Source organism: Xyrauchen texanus, chromosome 32 (assembly GCF_025860055.1).
Source record: "Xyrauchen texanus isolate HMW12.3.18 chromosome 32, RBS_HiC_50CHRs, whole genome shotgun sequence".
In the NCBI taxonomy this organism is placed as follows: domain Eukaryota; kingdom Metazoa; phylum Chordata; class Actinopteri; order Cypriniformes; family Catostomidae; genus Xyrauchen; species Xyrauchen texanus.
Window position 1 is genome coordinate 879,332 of NC_068307.1, and position 18,363 is coordinate 897,694.

Consider the following 18,363-nt stretch of genomic DNA (forward strand, 5'->3'; position numbering starts at 1 on the left):
GTGACTGTGGGGATCAAACCAGCAACCTCCTGATTACCAGTTTACCAGTTATGTGCACTTATTACAGGGACAATCCCCCCGGAGCAACCTGGAGTTAAGTGTCTTACTCAAGGACACAGTGGTGGTGACTGTAAGGCTCGAACCAGCAACCTTCTGATTACCAGATTACCAGTTATGTGCACTTATTACAGGGACAATCCCCCCAGAGCAACCTGGAGTTAAGTGTCTTACTCAAGGACACAATGGTGGTGACTGTGGGGATCGAACCAGCAACCTTCTGATTACCAGTTTACCAGTTATGTGCACTTATTACAGGGAAAATCCCCCCGGAGCAACCTGGAGTTAAGTGTCTTACTCAAGGACACAATGGTGGTGACTGTGGGGATCAAACCAGCAACCTTCTGATTACCAGTTTACCAGTTATGTGCACTTATTACAGGGACAATCCCCCCGGAGCAACCTGGAGTTAAGTGTCTTACTCAAGGACACAATGGTGGTGACTGTGGGGATCAAACCAGCAACCTCCTGATTACCAGTTTACCAGTTATGTGCACTTATTACAGGGACAATCCCCCCGGAGCAACCTGGAGTTAAGTGTCTTACTCAAGGACACAATGGTGGTGGCTGTGGGGATCGAACCAGCAACCTTCTGATTACCAGTTATGTGCTTTAGCCCACTTCGACACCACCACTCCCTAACTGACCAGTTACGATGAAAAATGATAATTGAATGAGATAATACGTGTACTTTTACAGTAAACTATTTTTAGCATTATGGTGAAAAATAATAATTGGGCGTGACTCATCTCAATTGAAATGGTTACGTTTTTTCTTATTTTTGATATCATTATCTGTTTTTTTATTGGATGTTTATTGCATTATGTTAGTGTGACTTTTGATGAAATTTATAGGCCGTACTTTAAGGGCTCTAACTAAGTCAAAGCGCAAGCGGGTTTGGTGAAATTGTGTGTGCTAGACGCTAACGGGCCGGGTCAAGTGCACTTTAATTCTGAGGTTATTGCACCGTCTGCGTCCTATTACACAGTCCATTACATGTCACGCACGAGTTATATAAACCAAGACAGTACATGCATAGGAAGTTGGTCATGTAATATACCCCCTAGGAGTGGTGGTGGCATAGTGGGCTAAAGCACATAGCTGGTAATCAGGAGGTTGCTGGTTTGATCCCCACAGTCACCATCATTGTGTCCTTGAGTAAGACACTTAACTCCAGGTTGCTCCGGGGGGATTGTCCCTGTAATAAGTGCACTGTAAGTCACTTTGGATAAAAGTGTCTGCCAAATGCATAAATATAAATGTGTAAATGGACTGTATGCAATACATTAGCACACACTCCTTTTATATGCATAAAAACAATATTATTCTCATCATGATTTGGATGTACGCACCATTATATTATAGGGAATTTATTATTAATCATTTTCATCTATTGACGCACAAATCATGGCGAGTATTAACAGTGATTGTATCAGAACAATTTTGAGATATTAAATACATTATTGAAACTAAATGACTAAATTTAAATTGCACTTTAAACAAAATTGAAAATATAATCCAAACAATGAAGTGGTCAAACGTTTTCCACCGGCCTCATTTACAGTGACTTAAAAATCACTGTACATCAACAGGTGGAGCAATACCAACACACATTAAATCATGAATGCAAATGACCCCTAGAAAGTTCTCATAAATCTCATAAATATGTGTTTCATAAAATGGCATAATTTCATGTTCCACTTTCTTTTCAAACTTTGAAAATGGACTTCAAATCTCCAAACTGCAAATGTAAGAACTGAGTTTAGACTTTGTGCTGAAAACAGACGTGGTATTGAAACGTCTTAGAGCAAGAGTCTTCAACAGGGGGTCCGCAAATCACTGTTTGATCCACCAACGGCATTCGTAATAATCACTCGTACACGAGCGAGAGACAGTACCTCCGCTCCTTATACGCATATTACGCAAACGATCGCCTAGCGCTCGCACTTTATCCTCGCGCTCGCATGTCTCTGGTGAGAGAGGAGTATGTACTGACTGTATTTTAGCCCATCCATATTGTGAAGCCCCTCGAACCTGCATGCCAAATCTTCCTCTTGCAGTAATCCTTCCTCATATTCCTGCATCCTGTTTTTATTTAGTTATGAACTCAATGGAATGTCGAACATTGTTATAGTGTGACGAAATTAGCCCATCGCCCATGCTCATCACGAGCCGCTCATAACGCAACGCATATTACGTTAAGCAGCGCTGCAGGAGTGGGTTGCGGAAGTAAACGCATGTGCTTGCCGTTTTTGCCGGTGTGCGAATATCACCCCACAGTTGCTTTTTGCTTTCAGAACAATAGCCTATACTTACTTACTATACAGTATAGACCTATGCATGTGTAATATGTCTAAATATATAAGCTACACTGACTGTGACTGATCAACATAATTATTATTTATTAATAATCTTTCTGTTTGTCTGTCTGTCTGTTTATCTGTCTATTATTTGTAGGGAGTGTGGAACAGTGATTAAAAAGGACAATTTAAAAATAGCAGTTCATGTCAAAAAGTTTGCTGACCTTATTTCAGAGGAATATAGCAAATTGCGCTTTGCGACACTTTATTTACATACAATACACACTCAGTTTGTGCACATACACCCACAGATAGTGCAAACACTCCCATCCACGCCCTCTTGCTACTGTTAATCTACTTTGTGGAGTGGTGGTGGCATAGTGGGCTAAAGCACATAACTGGTAAACTGGTAATCAGAAGGATGCTGGTTCGAGCCCCACAGTCACCACCATTGTGTCCTTGAGTAAGACACTTAACTCCAGGTTGCTCCGGGGGGATTGTCCCTGTAATAAGTGCACTGTCAGTCGCTTCAGATAAAAAGCATCTGCCAAATGCATAAATGTAAATGTAATGTAAATGTACTTTGATCACCTTCTTAATTGAGGGTGAAAGTACAAGATATTACCTATCAGTGACCGTGTACGAGTGCGCCAGCTTCCGCAGCCCTGGCACTGGGTGAATCTGCTCCAGGAAGTGAAAGTACATTCATCTCTACATGGCACCCGACACTCTCTCACCTGGACGGGCATCACACCTGCCCATCTCACACAGTCTGCCATACCTGCTGGAGAATCGTCCACACCCACACACGCCACCTCTGCAGACATGGACAGAGGAAAGAAAGAGGGAGGAAGAAGAGAGACAGATGGGAGTGGCCTGAAAAACAATCAATATTTGTGTGAATTTGTGCAATGATTTATGACCAAATCAATAGCAGACCTCATACAGGACAGTCTGTACAGCAGATCCAAGGAGTGTTTGGAGATTTGACGAATGTCTAACCGAAGCGGCACTTACTGTATTTTAAAGAAAGCACTGTTGAGGACAGACAGGACCTCATTCATAAAACATGAGTTTAATGCAAATTGTTCATAAAACCATTCCTACATACATGATCACGATTAAGGAAAGGAAAAAGAAAGGAAAAGAGCAAAAAGCCATGGTCATGGTTTTATGAAACATTTACACATTAAATCCGTTCTGCTCATGTTTCAATGTGGGCATAGTTTATCTTGCTGGAAATGATTATCTAGCCCCGTTAGTCATTCGTAAAGTGATGCCAACCGCTCAGAATTTTAGATGCAGTCACCTGAACTCTGGTTACCATGGACACGTGCTCGCTGGACGTTAAAAAACACGCTTTCAGCGGACCCCTGCTGTGACCTTATAGACCAGCACTTGCCTTCAAATTGAAATGAAGCACCAGCAGGACGTTTGAAAAGAGGGTGTAGACAGGATGTCAGATGTCACGCCACAGACAGTCAAACACAGACGTCCGAACGGTCTCTACTCAGTCACAAATGTCAAGGTGATTCAATTCCAATCTTGTGTGTGTAACTAGCTCCACAATCTGCTTTTAAAGCGACAGTACACCCAAAAATTGATATTCTCATCATTTACTCACCCTCATGCCATCCCAGATGTCTGTGACTTTCTTTCTTCAGCAGAACACAAATGAAGATTTTTAGAAGAATATTTAAACTCTATAGGTCCATACAATTCAAGTGAATGGTGACCAAACAGGTTGAATCTCCATAAAGCAAATAAAGGCAGCATAAAACAACTCCAGTGGTTTAATCCATGTCTTCTGAAGTGATTGAATTGGTTTTAGGTTAAGAACAGACCATAATGTAACTCCTTTTTCACTGTACAACTTACAATTGCATGATTTCAAGCTTGATTACACTTCCTAGTGCTTGACACATGGGCAAAGTGCTAGATGATGCTAGGAAGTGTAATCAAACTCAAAATTAAAATTTTTATATTTTGGTCTGATCTTCCTTAAAACCGACTGGATCCAAGCGATTCAGTAGACATGGATTTTACCACTGGAGTCTTATGGATTACGTTTATGCTGCCTTTATGTGCTTTATGGAGATTCAAAGTTCTGGTCACCATTCACTTGCATTGTATGGACCTACAGAGCTGAAATATTCTTCTAAAAATCTTCATTTGTGTTCTGCAGAAGAAAGAAAGTCACAGACACACATTTGGGATGCATGAGGGTGAATAAATGAGGGTCCATTTTCAGCTCTGGTCCACAGAGCTACCAAAATCCAAAATCCACCCAAAATCCATTTTTGGGTGTACTGTCCCTTTAAGTTTATAGTCTTAATTGTGACCAACTTAGTTATAAATTACTGTAGACTTTCTTTAACTATGTAGATGAGTGCAGAACACGTGTTTTGTTGGTTTAGTTAAATCAGATTTAAATAAAGTTTTTTTTTCATTTAATTCAATACGGGAAGGAGGTATTGCCCCAAGTGAAGGAGTTTGAGTACCTCAGGGTCTTATTCACAAGTGAGGGGACAATGGAGTGGGAGGTTGGCCGGAGAATCGGGGCAGCGGGGGCGGTATTGCACTCGCTCTATCGCACCGTTGTCACGAAAAGAGAGCTGGAAGGCAAAGCTCTCGATCTACCGGTCAATTTTTGTTCCTACCCTCACCTATGGTCATGAAGGCTGGGTCATGACCGAAAGAACTAGGTCACGAGTACAAGCGGCCGAAATGGGCTTCCTCAGAAGGGTGGCGGGCTTCTCCCTTAGAGATAGGGTGAGGAGCTCAGTCATCCGTGAGGAGCTCGGAGTAGAGCCGCTGCTCCTTTGCGTCGAAAGGAGTCAGTTGAGGTGGTTTGGGCATCTGGTAAGGATGCCCCCTGGCCGCCTCCTTAGGGAGGTGTTTCAAGCACGTCCAGCTGGGAGGAGACCTCGGGAAAGACCCAGGATTAGGTGGAGAGATTACATCTCCACACTGGCCTGGGAACGCCTCGGGGTCCCCCAGTCAGAGCTGGTTAATGTAGCGCGGGATAGGGAAGTTTGGGGCCCCCTGCTGGAGCAGCTGCCCCCTTGACCCGACTTCGGATAAGTGGTTGAAGATGGATGGATGGATAAATTGCTGTGGCATGAGCATATGGGTATTTGCCCACTCACTCAATAGCAGATGCAACAATATCATGTTCACAGTGTTTATTTACTTAAAACCAACAAACATTAATTTCTACTTCCACTTAATGCACAATCCTTTTCAGATATTTAGCAAAAATGCATTAAAAGATACATAATAAAAACATAACATGTCCACAAATCAAGTACAAATAGCTACTATGCAACATCCTAAATGATTCGTTTTCATTATTTACACACCAGACTGGTCAACACTGCCTTCATGACCAAACAAGTCTCTTCAAGACTATTTCTACATTAGATAGTTCAATCATCCTTTACATTTGGAAGTTGGATTCTCACCAGAGATATGAAGTTACCGTCCTTTAAATCATACAGAGCTTCTACTGTCACTCACCTCTGATCTCTAAGCCAATTCCACAAGCCTCTGAGGGCCCGCCCACAGCCTGTCTCACCCAATCAGGTACCAGAACACACTGATGCCAGCGATGCATCTGCCATCTGCCAGCACACATGAGTGCACAGTAAACACGTGTCTGTCTGGATTACATCTCATATTTCTAGCAATGCTACGCATTAGCAACAGAAGTGTGCACATGTGCTCTTATTATGTTTACATTTCAAAGTCAATTTGTTCAGGGTTTTTCTCTCTTCACCTGTAAGTTGGGCAGAGAGGGAGCGGGTCACATTCTCTCTCCTCATAAAGTGTGTCTGGACACTCTTGACCTCCATTAGCCGGCCTCTGGGTGATGATCCTGTGTCGGGACTGGACCGGGGCAGAACTATTCACTACACAAGGTAAGGGTGATCAATACACAGACATGAAGGGAAAACATTCATTATTATGCATTTTCAAAAATAATCTCCAAAGTAATTTGTCTGTGCTCACTCAAAAGGAAATACTGCACAAAACAACAAAATCATAAACAATATTTGATGTTTCAGATACAGTTGCTAGATTGGGGAATCTATCTTGAAACTGAATCTTCTCTTTTAGAAAAGTAACTAGCCACACTACAAGCTATTCTAACTACATTGACACTATTTAAAGATGAAAATATTATTAGATATACAGTGGAAAGAAAAAGTATGTGAACCCTTTGTTATTAGCTGTTTTCTGCATTAATTGGACATAAAATATGATCTCATCTTCATTAAAGTCACACGTCTAGACAAACACAATGTGCTTAAGCTAACAACACACACACACAATTATAATCTTTCATGTCTTTACTGAACACATCCCATTAAACATTCACAGTGCTGCGGAAAAAGTAAGTGAATCCTTGGACTTTGTAACTGGTCGATCCTCCTTTGGAAGCAATAACCTGAACCAAGAGTTTCTGCGGATTAGACCTGCACAACAGTCAGAAGGACTTTGTAGTGCTGCATGTTCTTCCCAAAAAATTCAACCTGAGTTTAATAAATCTGCAAAACATTTTCCCAGTAGTGTTGTGGAGTGTCAAGGTGGTCTTAGGCAAACTTCAGGGCGCAGCAATGTTTTTGTTGGAAAGCAGCAGCTTCCGTCATGATGTCCTGCCATGAACACCATACCTGTTTAATGTTCTCCGTATATTAGAATCATGAACAGAGATATCTAACGGCCACTTCTAGTGAGAGTACCTATAGTACTAAATCATCTCCATTTATAGACAGTTTGTCTAACTGTGGACAGATGAATATCTAACGGCCACTTCTAGAGAGAGTACATATAGTACTAAATCATCTCCATTTATAGACAGTTTGTCTAACTGTGGACAGATGAATATCTAACGGACACTTCTAGAGAGAGTACCTATAGTACTAAATCATCTCCATTTATAGACAGTTTGTCTAACTGTGGACAGATGAATATCTAACGGACACTTCTAGTGAGAGTACCTATAGTACTAAATCATCTCCATTTATAGACAGTTTGTCTAACTGTGGACAGATGAATATCTAACGGTCACTTCTAGTGAGAGTACCTATAGTACTAAATCATCTCCATTTATAGACAGTTTGTCTCACTGTGGACAGATGAATATCTAATGGCCACTTCTAGTGAGAGTACCTATAGTACTAAATCATCTCCAATGAGAGATGCTTCTTGTGAATAGCAAACTCAAAATGTTTGAGTGCTTTTTATAAGTCAAAGTCGCTCTAACCCACATCTACAACTTTGTTTCAGTAATTAGATGCCAGGTTTGCCAACTCTTGGCTCTAATTAGACTTTTTGTCATCTTCAGACTAGGGATTCACTTGCTTTTTCCACAGCACTGTGAATGTTTAATGGGATGTGTTCAACAAAGGCACGTGGCGATGGGGGTGTGGTCATGTGTCCATCTGCGGGAGAGAGAGAGAGAGTGGTGTGGCTTGTCAAGCTGGTTGACATGATTTCTAACAGCTGTTTCTCATTACAGTGATAGCGGAGAGACGCCTTAAAACAGCTGAACATGGCAGAGAAAGGCAGAGAGAGAACGACACCGGAGTGCAGAGGCTGGCGTGCCCTATTGTGTGTATTGTTGTGAAGCTGAAGTGTTCAAGACATTATTGAGAAAGCCCTGAGAAGGCTGCACTATAACGAACTGAAGGCAGAGAATAAAAGCTTCCTGAAGCATGTCACTGCTCCACGTCTTCTCCTTTTCCATACCCGAACCTGAAGGCCCATTACAACATGAAAGATAATAACTGTGTGTGTTGTTAGCTTAAGCAGATTGTGTTTGTCTATTCTTGTGACTTTGTTGAAGATGAGATCACATTTTATACCCAATTAATGCAGAAAACCAGCTAATCCAAAGGGTTCACATACTTTTTCTTGCCACTGTTTAACAATCTGATGATATTAGTTCTGATTCAATAATATCATATCATAGTAATTGATTATGATGACAGTCCCATACAAATATTAACCATGGTTTGACTACGGTAACAATAGATTAACCATGTTTTTGGTTATAAAAAAAAAGTATAAGAGCAAAATGAACTATAGTTATTGCTGTCATGATTATTACAATTATTCTATAGTAAAACCAAGTTTTTGTTCTGCAAGGGTTACACAAATAGGGTGACAACAAATGTCTCCAGGCTAACATTTTATAGGGGTGGCACTGGTGCCACCAAGTTCTACAGATGGCGGCACCAGCACCTGTGTCTGTAGCACCGATAGGTTTTAGGGCCTTTAAATGGAGAAAAATAAAATAAAATAAAATAAACAGCAATTCAATTCTCCTTTGTACTAGCCAAAGTTTGAAACTTTACAATACTGTAGTTCTTGCATAGTATCCAGAGCCCCTTAAACTCTATTCTAGCGGGTCCAAAGGGGGGCACTATATTGTAAAATAAGTTTATGCTTAAAACATCTACATATACATAAGTCAGGCATATGAGGTTTCATTAGAGAGCTTAGAAATGGATCCTTTCAGAGATAACCATCACTTCTGTATTTATGTGACTGAAAAAAACAAAAGAATTCCTCCAAACATTCACGTTGGTAATGAGCGCCCCCTAGAGGTAATGAGGTAGAAATATTTATATACAAATAAAAGTCCTTCACCCAGCACATACATGGACGAGTCACATATCAAATAAAAGCTCTCATTCTCAGGAATGTGACTGTATATTTTGTTGCCCTAAAACCACAATTCAAAAGACTTTCAAAAGAATCACAAAGTGAAATATGATTTCTGCAAGTCATCAAATACAAATGTCTCATTTATGCACCGATAACTGCTGCTGTAAGCCCCAAATAGCCAAAAACATTATATCTGCTTCATCCTTAGGATGTTCTCTAATAAATGAGCCATTGTGTACTTGTTTGAGCTTGTTTGGCTGAATAATCCAATATAATATCGTACATGTCCAGAACAAAATATGCCATCCTGAAGGAAAAGAATGCAAAATAAATCATCAGAAATATATGTTTTCGACTACTGATGATAAAATGTTTTATATGGTTCACAGCTTTCTAATGACCCCTAGATTGAGCTTGTAGTCCACTCAGAGGCTGAGATATTCAATGAAATAATGAGGGTGTTGCTTGAACTGAACATTAGACTGAATGTCTATGGAGGAGCACATCTGTGAGGGGTAAAATGTGTTAGAGCCCCCTACAGTTCACATCTGTGAGGGGTAAAATGTGTTAGAGCGCCCCCTACAGTTCACATCTGTGAGGGGTAAAATGTGTTAGAGCGCCCCTACAGTTCACATCTGTGAAGGGTAAAATGTGTTAGAGCTCCCCTACAGTTCACATCTGTGAGGGGTATAATGTGTTAGAGCGCCCCTACAGTTCACATCTGTGAGGGGTATAATGTGTTAGAGCTCCCTACAGTTCACATCTGTGAGGGGTATAATGTGTTAGAGCCCCCTACAGTTCACATCTGTGAGGGGTATAATGTGTTAGAGCCCCCTACAGTTCACATCTGTGAGGGGTATAATGTGTTAGAGCGCCCCTACAGTTCACATCTGTGAGGGGTAAAATGTGTTAGAGCCCCTACAGTTCACATCTGTGAGGGGTATAATGTGTTAGAGCGCCCCCTACAGTTCACATCTGTGAGGGGTAAAATGTGTTAGAGCCCCCTACAGTTCACATCTGTGAGGGGTAAAATGTGTTAGAGCTCCCTACAGTTCACATCTGTGAGGGGTAAAATGTGTTAGAGCTCCCTACAGTTCACATCTGTGAGGGGTAAAATGTGTTAGAGTGCCCCCTACAGTTCACATCTGTGAGAGGTAAAATGTGTTAGAGCGCCCCTACAGTTCACATCTGTGAGGGGTAAAATGTGTTAGAGCTCCTACAGTTCACATCTGTGAGGGTATAATGTTAAGCCCCTACAGTTCACATCTGTGAGGGGTATAATGTGTTAGAGCGCCCCCTACAGTTCACATCTGTGAGAGGTAAAATGTGTTAGAGCGCCTCCTACAGTTCACATCTGTGAGGGGTAAAATGTGTTAGAGCCCCCTACAGTTCACATCTGTGAGGGGTATAATGTGTTAGAGCGCCCCCTACAGTTCACATCTGTGAGGGGTAAAATGTGTTAGAGCGCCCCCTACAGTTCACATCTGTGAGGGGTATAATGTATTAGAGCGCCCCCTACAGTTCACATCTGTATATTGTGATGGAATGCGCTAGAGGAAAAACACTTTTTCTAGTACTTTTTGTCATCTAGTGGAATACAATTTGACTTTTCAAAGTGAGCTTGAGTGAACAGAACCAGAATTACATGTTTACAAAGTTAAGACAATAACAAAAAAGCATCTTTTTTTTCCTTTAAAAACTTTATCATCAGATTATAAACACATTCAATATTATTTATGAATAATTAGAGTCTTTTTCTTTAATTTGGGAGGTTCTCTGAAAAATGAGACCATATTTTTGCAATTAGTCCAGAGAATTTTTTTAATTTGAGTGTGAAAAACTGCAGATAGCAGCCCAAAATTGCACCAGAGTATCAAGGGTTAACCATACTGTTAGTATGCTAATGCTAATTACCAGTAAAAATATACCTCTCGAGTTAGGATATAAATATAAATGCAGAGGAGTGACCGTATGTGTACCTTGTAAACAGGAAGTTGGACAGTGGCTCCATTCACTAAAAGGTGTAACAACACAGTCAGTCTTGCAAGGGAGAGGACAAGAGCGGATGGCGTCAGGACGGGAGGACTCCGGACACCTAGAGACAAGTTGGGACAGAGAGACAAAACTGTATACGCTCACTGAATCTACAGAGAAGGGTTTTATTTACCTGTTTGTTTCTTTACCTTTTTGGTACCACATGTCCATTCCCAGCTCTCCTGCAGGTGATTTGTCGCGTCTGCACCCCCGTACCGCACGTGAACTTGTTTCCCATCTGGGCTGTGCCGTTACCCTCGCCTGTGGTGGAGTCTGGCATGCAGGTCTCCCAGGGTGAAGTATCCCAGAAGTATACTGTGCACAGGTGCGTGCCACAGGGTCTCCACTGCTCCAGCTCAGGGGCTGGAGGACACGGCTTGCCCTCTACAAACAAACAAATAAACATCAAAAGTGTCTTGGGGTCCATTTTTAAATGCAAAAGCCATCCAGAGCAAAGCCAAGCAAACACTACAACTATTCATTTATTTACAACTCTGCCGAACATGGCAGTATTTCCTACGTAAATATTTGAGCTTGCAGGCTGTAAATGTTATTCAAATGCAATTATTTTAAATATCTAGGGGGACAGGAAATGACGGGGAGAAAGAGGGCAACTGAATAAGGACATTTCCCTAGCTGGATTCGAACTCGCATCGTCTGCACGGGAGCCTGAAAAATGTAACGCCCCTCTATTCCACACACTCCCATGACAACATGAAGGGAATCATAGTATAGTTTTAGTAAACGCACACTGTGTCTAGTTTAAGTTCTCAGTCTTGAGTTGAGGTTGGCATGAAAGGTTTACTCTGAGTGAACTCACGCGCCGCAGGGAGAGCCAGAAGTGTCCGTGAGCGGCTCTGGTATCCCTCCAAGTGTTTACTGGAGCAGAACTGGGAACAGAGAGACCAAGAGCTCCAGTCTGCCAGCACACAGTCTCCGGCGCAGGGTCTCTCACACGGCTGCTGGGCTGGAGGAGGATCTCCTGGGCATTGTTCACTGGGCACTGGCTCACCTGTCATGACAAGAGAAGACACTTCAGTATCCTGTTGTCTCTGGATATTCTCACTTTCCTTGAACAATGCATGTTCATCTCCAGTAAATGAGCATATTCTATTAACATCTTAATCCAATGCAACACAATTAAATCTTCAGTTAAATTCACCACCAGGGAACAAAATGGAAAAACACTCAAATAAATCTCAGGCCTTGTTCTCAGATTCCTCGTATCTTGCGCTGCAGAACTGCAAAATATCAACAAGCAAAGTTTTCTCTAATTAAAGAATAAAAATATGCAAATAAGATGTTTAATAGCATTCTGATTGCTTTACTATCTCCTCAAAGACAATGATTGGGCAACATAAAGGCATTTTTTGTTTTAATTAATTAACAGACAGCTTGAAAATAATCTTCTGCTAATGAACTCAGAAGTAAAATGTTGCTGGCAAACATCACTCAGTTCAGTTTAAATGCTTGTTTGATGTGTAGAAACGTGCCAAAGTGAGTCCTATGTGGGCACATCCATGCCAAAGTATGTCCTATGTGGGCATGTACATGCCAAAGTGAGTCCTATGTGGGCACGTCCATGCCAAAGTATGTCCTATGTGGAAACGTTCATGCCAAAATATGTCCAATGTGGGCACATCCAAGCCAAAGTATGTCCTATGTGGGCATGTCCATGCCAAAGTATGTCCTATGTTTGCACGTCCATGCCAAAGTATATCCTATGTGGGCACGTCCATATTAAAGTATGTCCTATGTGGGCACATCCATGCCAAAGTATGTCCTATGTGGGCACGTCCATGCCAAAGTATGTCCTATGTGGGCACGTCCATGCCAAAATATGTCCTATGTTGAAAATAATCCATGCCAAAATATGTCCTATGTGGGCACGTCCATGCCAAAGTATGTCCTATGTGGACACGTCCATGCCAAAATATGTCCTATGTTGAAAATAATCCATGCCAAAAATATGTCCTATGTTGGCACGTCCATGCCAAAGTACATTTACATTTATGCATTTGGCAGACGCTTTTATCCAAAGTGACTTACAGTGCACTTATTACAGGGACAATCCCCCCGGAACAACCTGGAGTTAAGTGCCTTGCTCAAGGACACAATGGTGGTGACTGTGGGGATCGAACCAATGACCTTCTGATTAACAGTTGTGTGCATTAGCCCACTAGGCCACCACCACTCCAAAGTATATCCTATGTGGGCACGTCCATATTAAAGTATGTCCTATGTGGGCACATCCATGCCAAAGTATGTCCTATATGGGCATATCCATGCCAAAGTATGTCCTATGTGGGCACGTCCATGCCAAAGTATGTTCTATGTGGGCACATCCATGCCAAAGTATGTCCTATGTGGACACGTTCATGCCAAAATATGTCCAATGTGGGCACATCCATGCCAAAGTATGTCCTATGTGGGCACATCCATGCCAAGAATATGTCCTATGTGGGCACATCCATTCCAAAGTATGTTCTATGTGGGCACGTCCATGCTAAAGTATGTCCTATGTAGAAAATAATCCATGCCAAAGTATGTCCTATGTTGGCACATCCATGCCAAAAATATGTCCTATGTTGGCACGTCCATGCCAAAGTATGTTCTATGTGGGCACATCCATTCCAAAGTATGTTCTATGTGGGCACGTCCATGCCAAAGTATGTTCTATGTGGGCACGTCCATGCCAAAGTATGTCCTATGTGGACACGTTCATGCCAAAATATGTCCAATGTGGGCACATCCATGCCAAAGTATGTCCTATGTGGGCACATCCATGCCAAGAATATGTCCTATGTGGGCACATCCATTCCAAAGTATGTTCTATGTGGGCACGTCCATGCTAAAGTATGTCCTATGTAGAAAATAATCCATGCCAAAGTATGTCCTATGTTGGTACATCCATGCCAAAAATATGTCCTATGTTGGCACGTCCATGCCAAAGTATGTCCAATGTGGGCACGTCCATGCCAAAGTATGTCCTATGTGGGCACATCCATGCCAAAGTATGTCCTATGTTGAAAATAATCCATGCCAAAATATGTCCTATGTGGGCACATCTATGTTAAAGGGTCATATGCATTTTGTTTATTATTATTTATAAAAATATTTCCCCTAAGGTCCACCTATGTTAGTCATATTTTAGTTATTTTTAATACTCTCTATGGCTCTAAAATATAAAAACTCTTGTTATTTGCTACTGTGCCTTTAACGAACGCTCCCTGGTGGGCACGGTTGCCAGTGACCTTTCGAAAGGTTCGCCAATGATTGTCGAATCATTTGCATACTTGCAAACGTTTGTTTTTGCGATGACAGCTGCAACTTTACAACAAAGTGATTTTCACACACATTTTTGCTTCAGTAATAATGTCTTTTAGAGTACAAAACAACTTTCAATCTTTATGAAAATATATTGAATATTGTAAAGGGAATAATGGAAAGGAGAAGGCGAGAACCGGCTTGATAATATAAATAATAGTTAAATATAAAACTAAACCAAAAAGACAAACACACACAGGTGTCAGACAGCTGTCCGTAAATCTCTCTTTCTGTCCCACTGCAGTCTCCAGTTGGCCCTTATCCCTCTCCAAGGCTTGATTAGCCTGATTAGGGGCCAGGGGTGTAGCATCACGACCCAACCCTGCACCCTGCCTCATTCCTTCCTCGTTCTCTCAGGGCAGGGAGCCCCCGGCAATCTGGGGGTGCAAAAAAATTTGGCACCTGCACGCCGTAACGGCGATCATGCCAACTTAAAAAACATAAAAAAGAGGGGGAAAGGCCAACACAGAGCAGCAGTGGGAGAGAGAGAGAGAAAAAAAAAACACTTAAATCGCAGGTTCTCCGATACGCCATAGCTTGGTCATTCCTCCACCCTCTATTGGACGACAGCCGCACCTCCCCGGGAGGATCGGAGGTAGTCCTCCGGTCCCTGGCGGATGGAGCGCCCCGCCGTGTTCCGGTGGATGGAAGGGGTCTCCCCCGCACCTGGTAGCGGCCCTCCCGCTCCAGGTGGTCAGCCAGGAGCACCTCCCAGCTCGCGATCAGCGGTCTCAGACCCCAGCACGTTTCAGTGGCTGGTAGGTGTCTCCTCCGCCCCTGGCAGCGGCCCTGACCACTCCAGGCGGTTGGTTAGGAGCCCCTCCTCCCCTTGCGATCGGCGGCTGTACCCTCCGCTATCAGGTGGCCGGGCTCCTCCATCCCCCAGAGGATGGCCATGGTGAGGACTTTACCTCCTCCTTCCCGGGATTCGGCACCAGTGTAAAGTTACTAATGGAAAGGAGGCGAGAACCGAACTGATCCACACACGGGTGTCGGACAGCTGCCCGTAACTCGCTCTCTATCGCACTGCCGTCTTCGGTCGGTCTTCATTCCTCTCGAGGGCTAAATAGCCTGATTAGGGGCCGGGAGTGCAGAATCACGACCCGGCCTCGCCCTGCCACAAATGCCATCATTTTATTTAATTTATTAAAAAAAATTATTTAAATACTCTTTTATTGCAAAGACCTCAGTTCTTCGAACAAATTTAAATTCACCTAAACCATCCTTAACGTAACCAAGGCCTCTTATTATTTTCTGCAATGTATCAAAGCAGTAACTGTATCTTTTATGTCCAAATACTTGTTTTCCTCCTGCTGTCCATGCAACACTTCCCATGCGGAGCTCAAAGTGGAACATGATGTCTGCGTCAAAGACACGTGAAAGGGCAATAGCTTTGGGATTCTTCAGAGGATTTGGAGACAGGACAATCCAAGTTACCGATCAACCCAACAAGCGGCATTGATGTGTAAATGTGTTCAAAGAGCATCTAACAGCAGATATTTTTATTTGTGAGATTAGAATGAAGAGTACAGAAACAAACAAGATGAAGACGCTCTTCAGGTTATTTGTGAGATGAAAGAAAGAAGATAAAAGCGCAGTAATAAACCTGACCGCACTAGACAGACATTCTGCTGAGAATCAGATATAAAGCTGCAATAGTTCATTTCTTCCATTACATCTCATATGCAGGAAGAGCAACATTTCTCCAACTGATGTTCAGCCCTACAAATCTCTCTCTCTCAATTACAAATTAAGCTCAAAAGCGACGGTCTCTTCTGAAGATGCACTGCTCTTTATATGTATTTTATGACCCTGTAATCACCTTCCTGTCTGTTGTTTTATAAGCGTTTATAAGAGCAGCGGCAGACATGGAGATTTTATTCACTAATTTGCATTGTAAGAAGAACCCATTTCCCAGAGTGATTCTCTACCAACGATGCTTAAAAAGTGTGCATAGAGGGGTTACAAGGGAAAGGAGGCGGCGAGAAGCGGCTTGACAATATAAATAAAGTTTAATGATAAACATAAACGCATACATATACAGGGCAGCTGCCATAGTGCTCTCTTGAACTGCCGTCTCCGGGCGCCTTTATCCCTCACTCGCCTCATCAGGCTGATTGGGGTCCGGGCGTGCATCATTATCGTGGACCTGGACAGTAACTGTAAACAACTGTTTACAGACAGTTAAACTCAACAGCCTCATGCATCAGACTTGTAATTAGATCACAAAAACTGAATCGAACCATCAGGCTATTAAATTACTTTTCATAGCAATCAGAATTACAGTTTTAAAAAGGGTGAAATAAAGCCCATAGACTTGCATTGAAGGAGGGACCCGAGACATGTCTTGAGAACAGAATATCACAGAGACTTGGAGCAAACACCCAGAACTGAAAACTTCCTCCTTAATAGAAAAAGACCATTTATTTAAACCAATTTGTGTAACTTGTGACATCACAAGGAGCAAATACATCTGCATATGACTGCCTCTTCAGCAAGCCGTCAACGCCCATTTTCCATAATTTCACCCTTGGCCCCGCCCACTGGTGCTCATTCAGTCACACAGGTGAAGAGGAGAGAGATCGCCTGTCATGAGAAATCCAAAGTCGACTTACACAGAACAACTTCATGTGCCTGTCTGGATTTAATAAATGTGCACTAGACAAACACACGCACACACACTCACGCTCACACACACGCACGCACGCACACGCACGCACGCACGCACACACACACACACACACACACAATCAAACACACATGCTCATAACACAAACACACATACGCTCACACACACACTTGCTCATACACACACTCATACACACACACTCACACAAACACACACAGAACCACGCTCATACACATACACACAGAAAACACACGCATGCACGCACGCACGCACGCACGCACACACACACACATGTAGTGTTTCCATGTTTTATGGGGACTTTCCATAGACATAATGGTTTTTATACTGTACAAACTTTATATTCTATCCCCTAAACCTAACCCTACCCCTAAACCTAACCCTCACAGAAAACTTTCTGCATTTTTACATTTTCAAAAAACATAATTTAGTATGATTTATAAGCTGTTTTCCTCATGGGGACCGACAAAATGTCCCCACAAGGTCAAACATTTCGGGTTTTACTATCCTTATGGGGACATTTGGTCCCCACAAAGTGATAAATACACGCTCACACACACACACGCTCACACGCTCTCACACACACACATACACTATCTGGGCATTTGGTATCCATTTGTGATAGATATTTGTGGCAGGTCTCTAAAGACCAGAATATGGAAGAGTGTATGGGAAAATGACCATGAATTAAAGGGTTAATGACGTTTACACTCCATGAGGCTGCTCAGCAATTAAAGCTGTAAAACAAACCCCATCATATCTAGTCACACCTAACGACTGACTTTCTAGGACAGCAGCACAGACAGATTCACAAACTTGGACAACACAGGTGAAGACACACGTCATGACTGAGTGACATTTGGACAGCAGTGTGACAGCAGACTCCCAAGTCTCCTTGACATGTGTCACATATCCGTTCTGATCTCACATCCATCTCAATGTGAAGCAGTTAAGAGACATCCCACATGCCCACCAGGAGGAGAGGAGATTAAAAGACAGATATTAGTTTGCTTATGGGAGTACAAATACCAGATCACTCTTTGCTTTGAGGAGAGCAAAACGTTGGGTGTAATTAGAAGGATGGAGGTGAAGATTTATGAGAGTGAGAAAAATAATTATAGGACCATTACTAAGAAAATATCTAATTTTGTTCCAGACTGTGTTACGTTTTCTCTTTGAAACACATCACAGCTTTAAAAATGACTAATGGTTAGAGCACCATGAAAGTGTTTCATGTGATATGACTTATACATGACGTCTACTGTATCCTGAAACCATCCGATAACTAACCAAAACTAAACCTGCACCATAACTCTCTAATCC

The 18,363-nt window shown here is 42.3% G+C and overlaps 1 protein-coding gene across 3 annotated transcripts in view; it reads right to left on the reverse strand.

Annotated features, from left to right (window-relative positions):
- Positions 1-18,363, reverse strand: part of thsd7bb (thrombospondin, type I, domain containing 7Bb) — an 85,165-nt gene that overhangs the window by 17,227 nt on the left and 49,575 nt on the right. For all 3 annotated transcript variants that reach the window (XR_007968399.1, XR_007968400.1, XM_052101606.1), the window contains exons 8-13: positions 11,887-12,078; positions 11,216-11,450; positions 11,012-11,127; positions 6,136-6,268; positions 5,877-5,980; positions 2,983-3,174 (exon numbers count right to left, since the gene is read on the reverse strand). Coding sequence is in view for 1 of the 3 variants with exons in the window: in XM_052101606.1 (XP_051957566.1) it covers positions 2,983-3,174; positions 5,877-5,980; positions 6,136-6,268; positions 11,012-11,127; positions 11,216-11,450; positions 11,887-12,078 (972 nt within the window). In the remaining 2 variants the exon portion in view is untranslated. The remainder of the gene's footprint in view (positions 1-2,982; positions 3,175-5,876; positions 5,981-6,135; positions 6,269-11,011; positions 11,128-11,215; positions 11,451-11,886; positions 12,079-18,363) is intronic.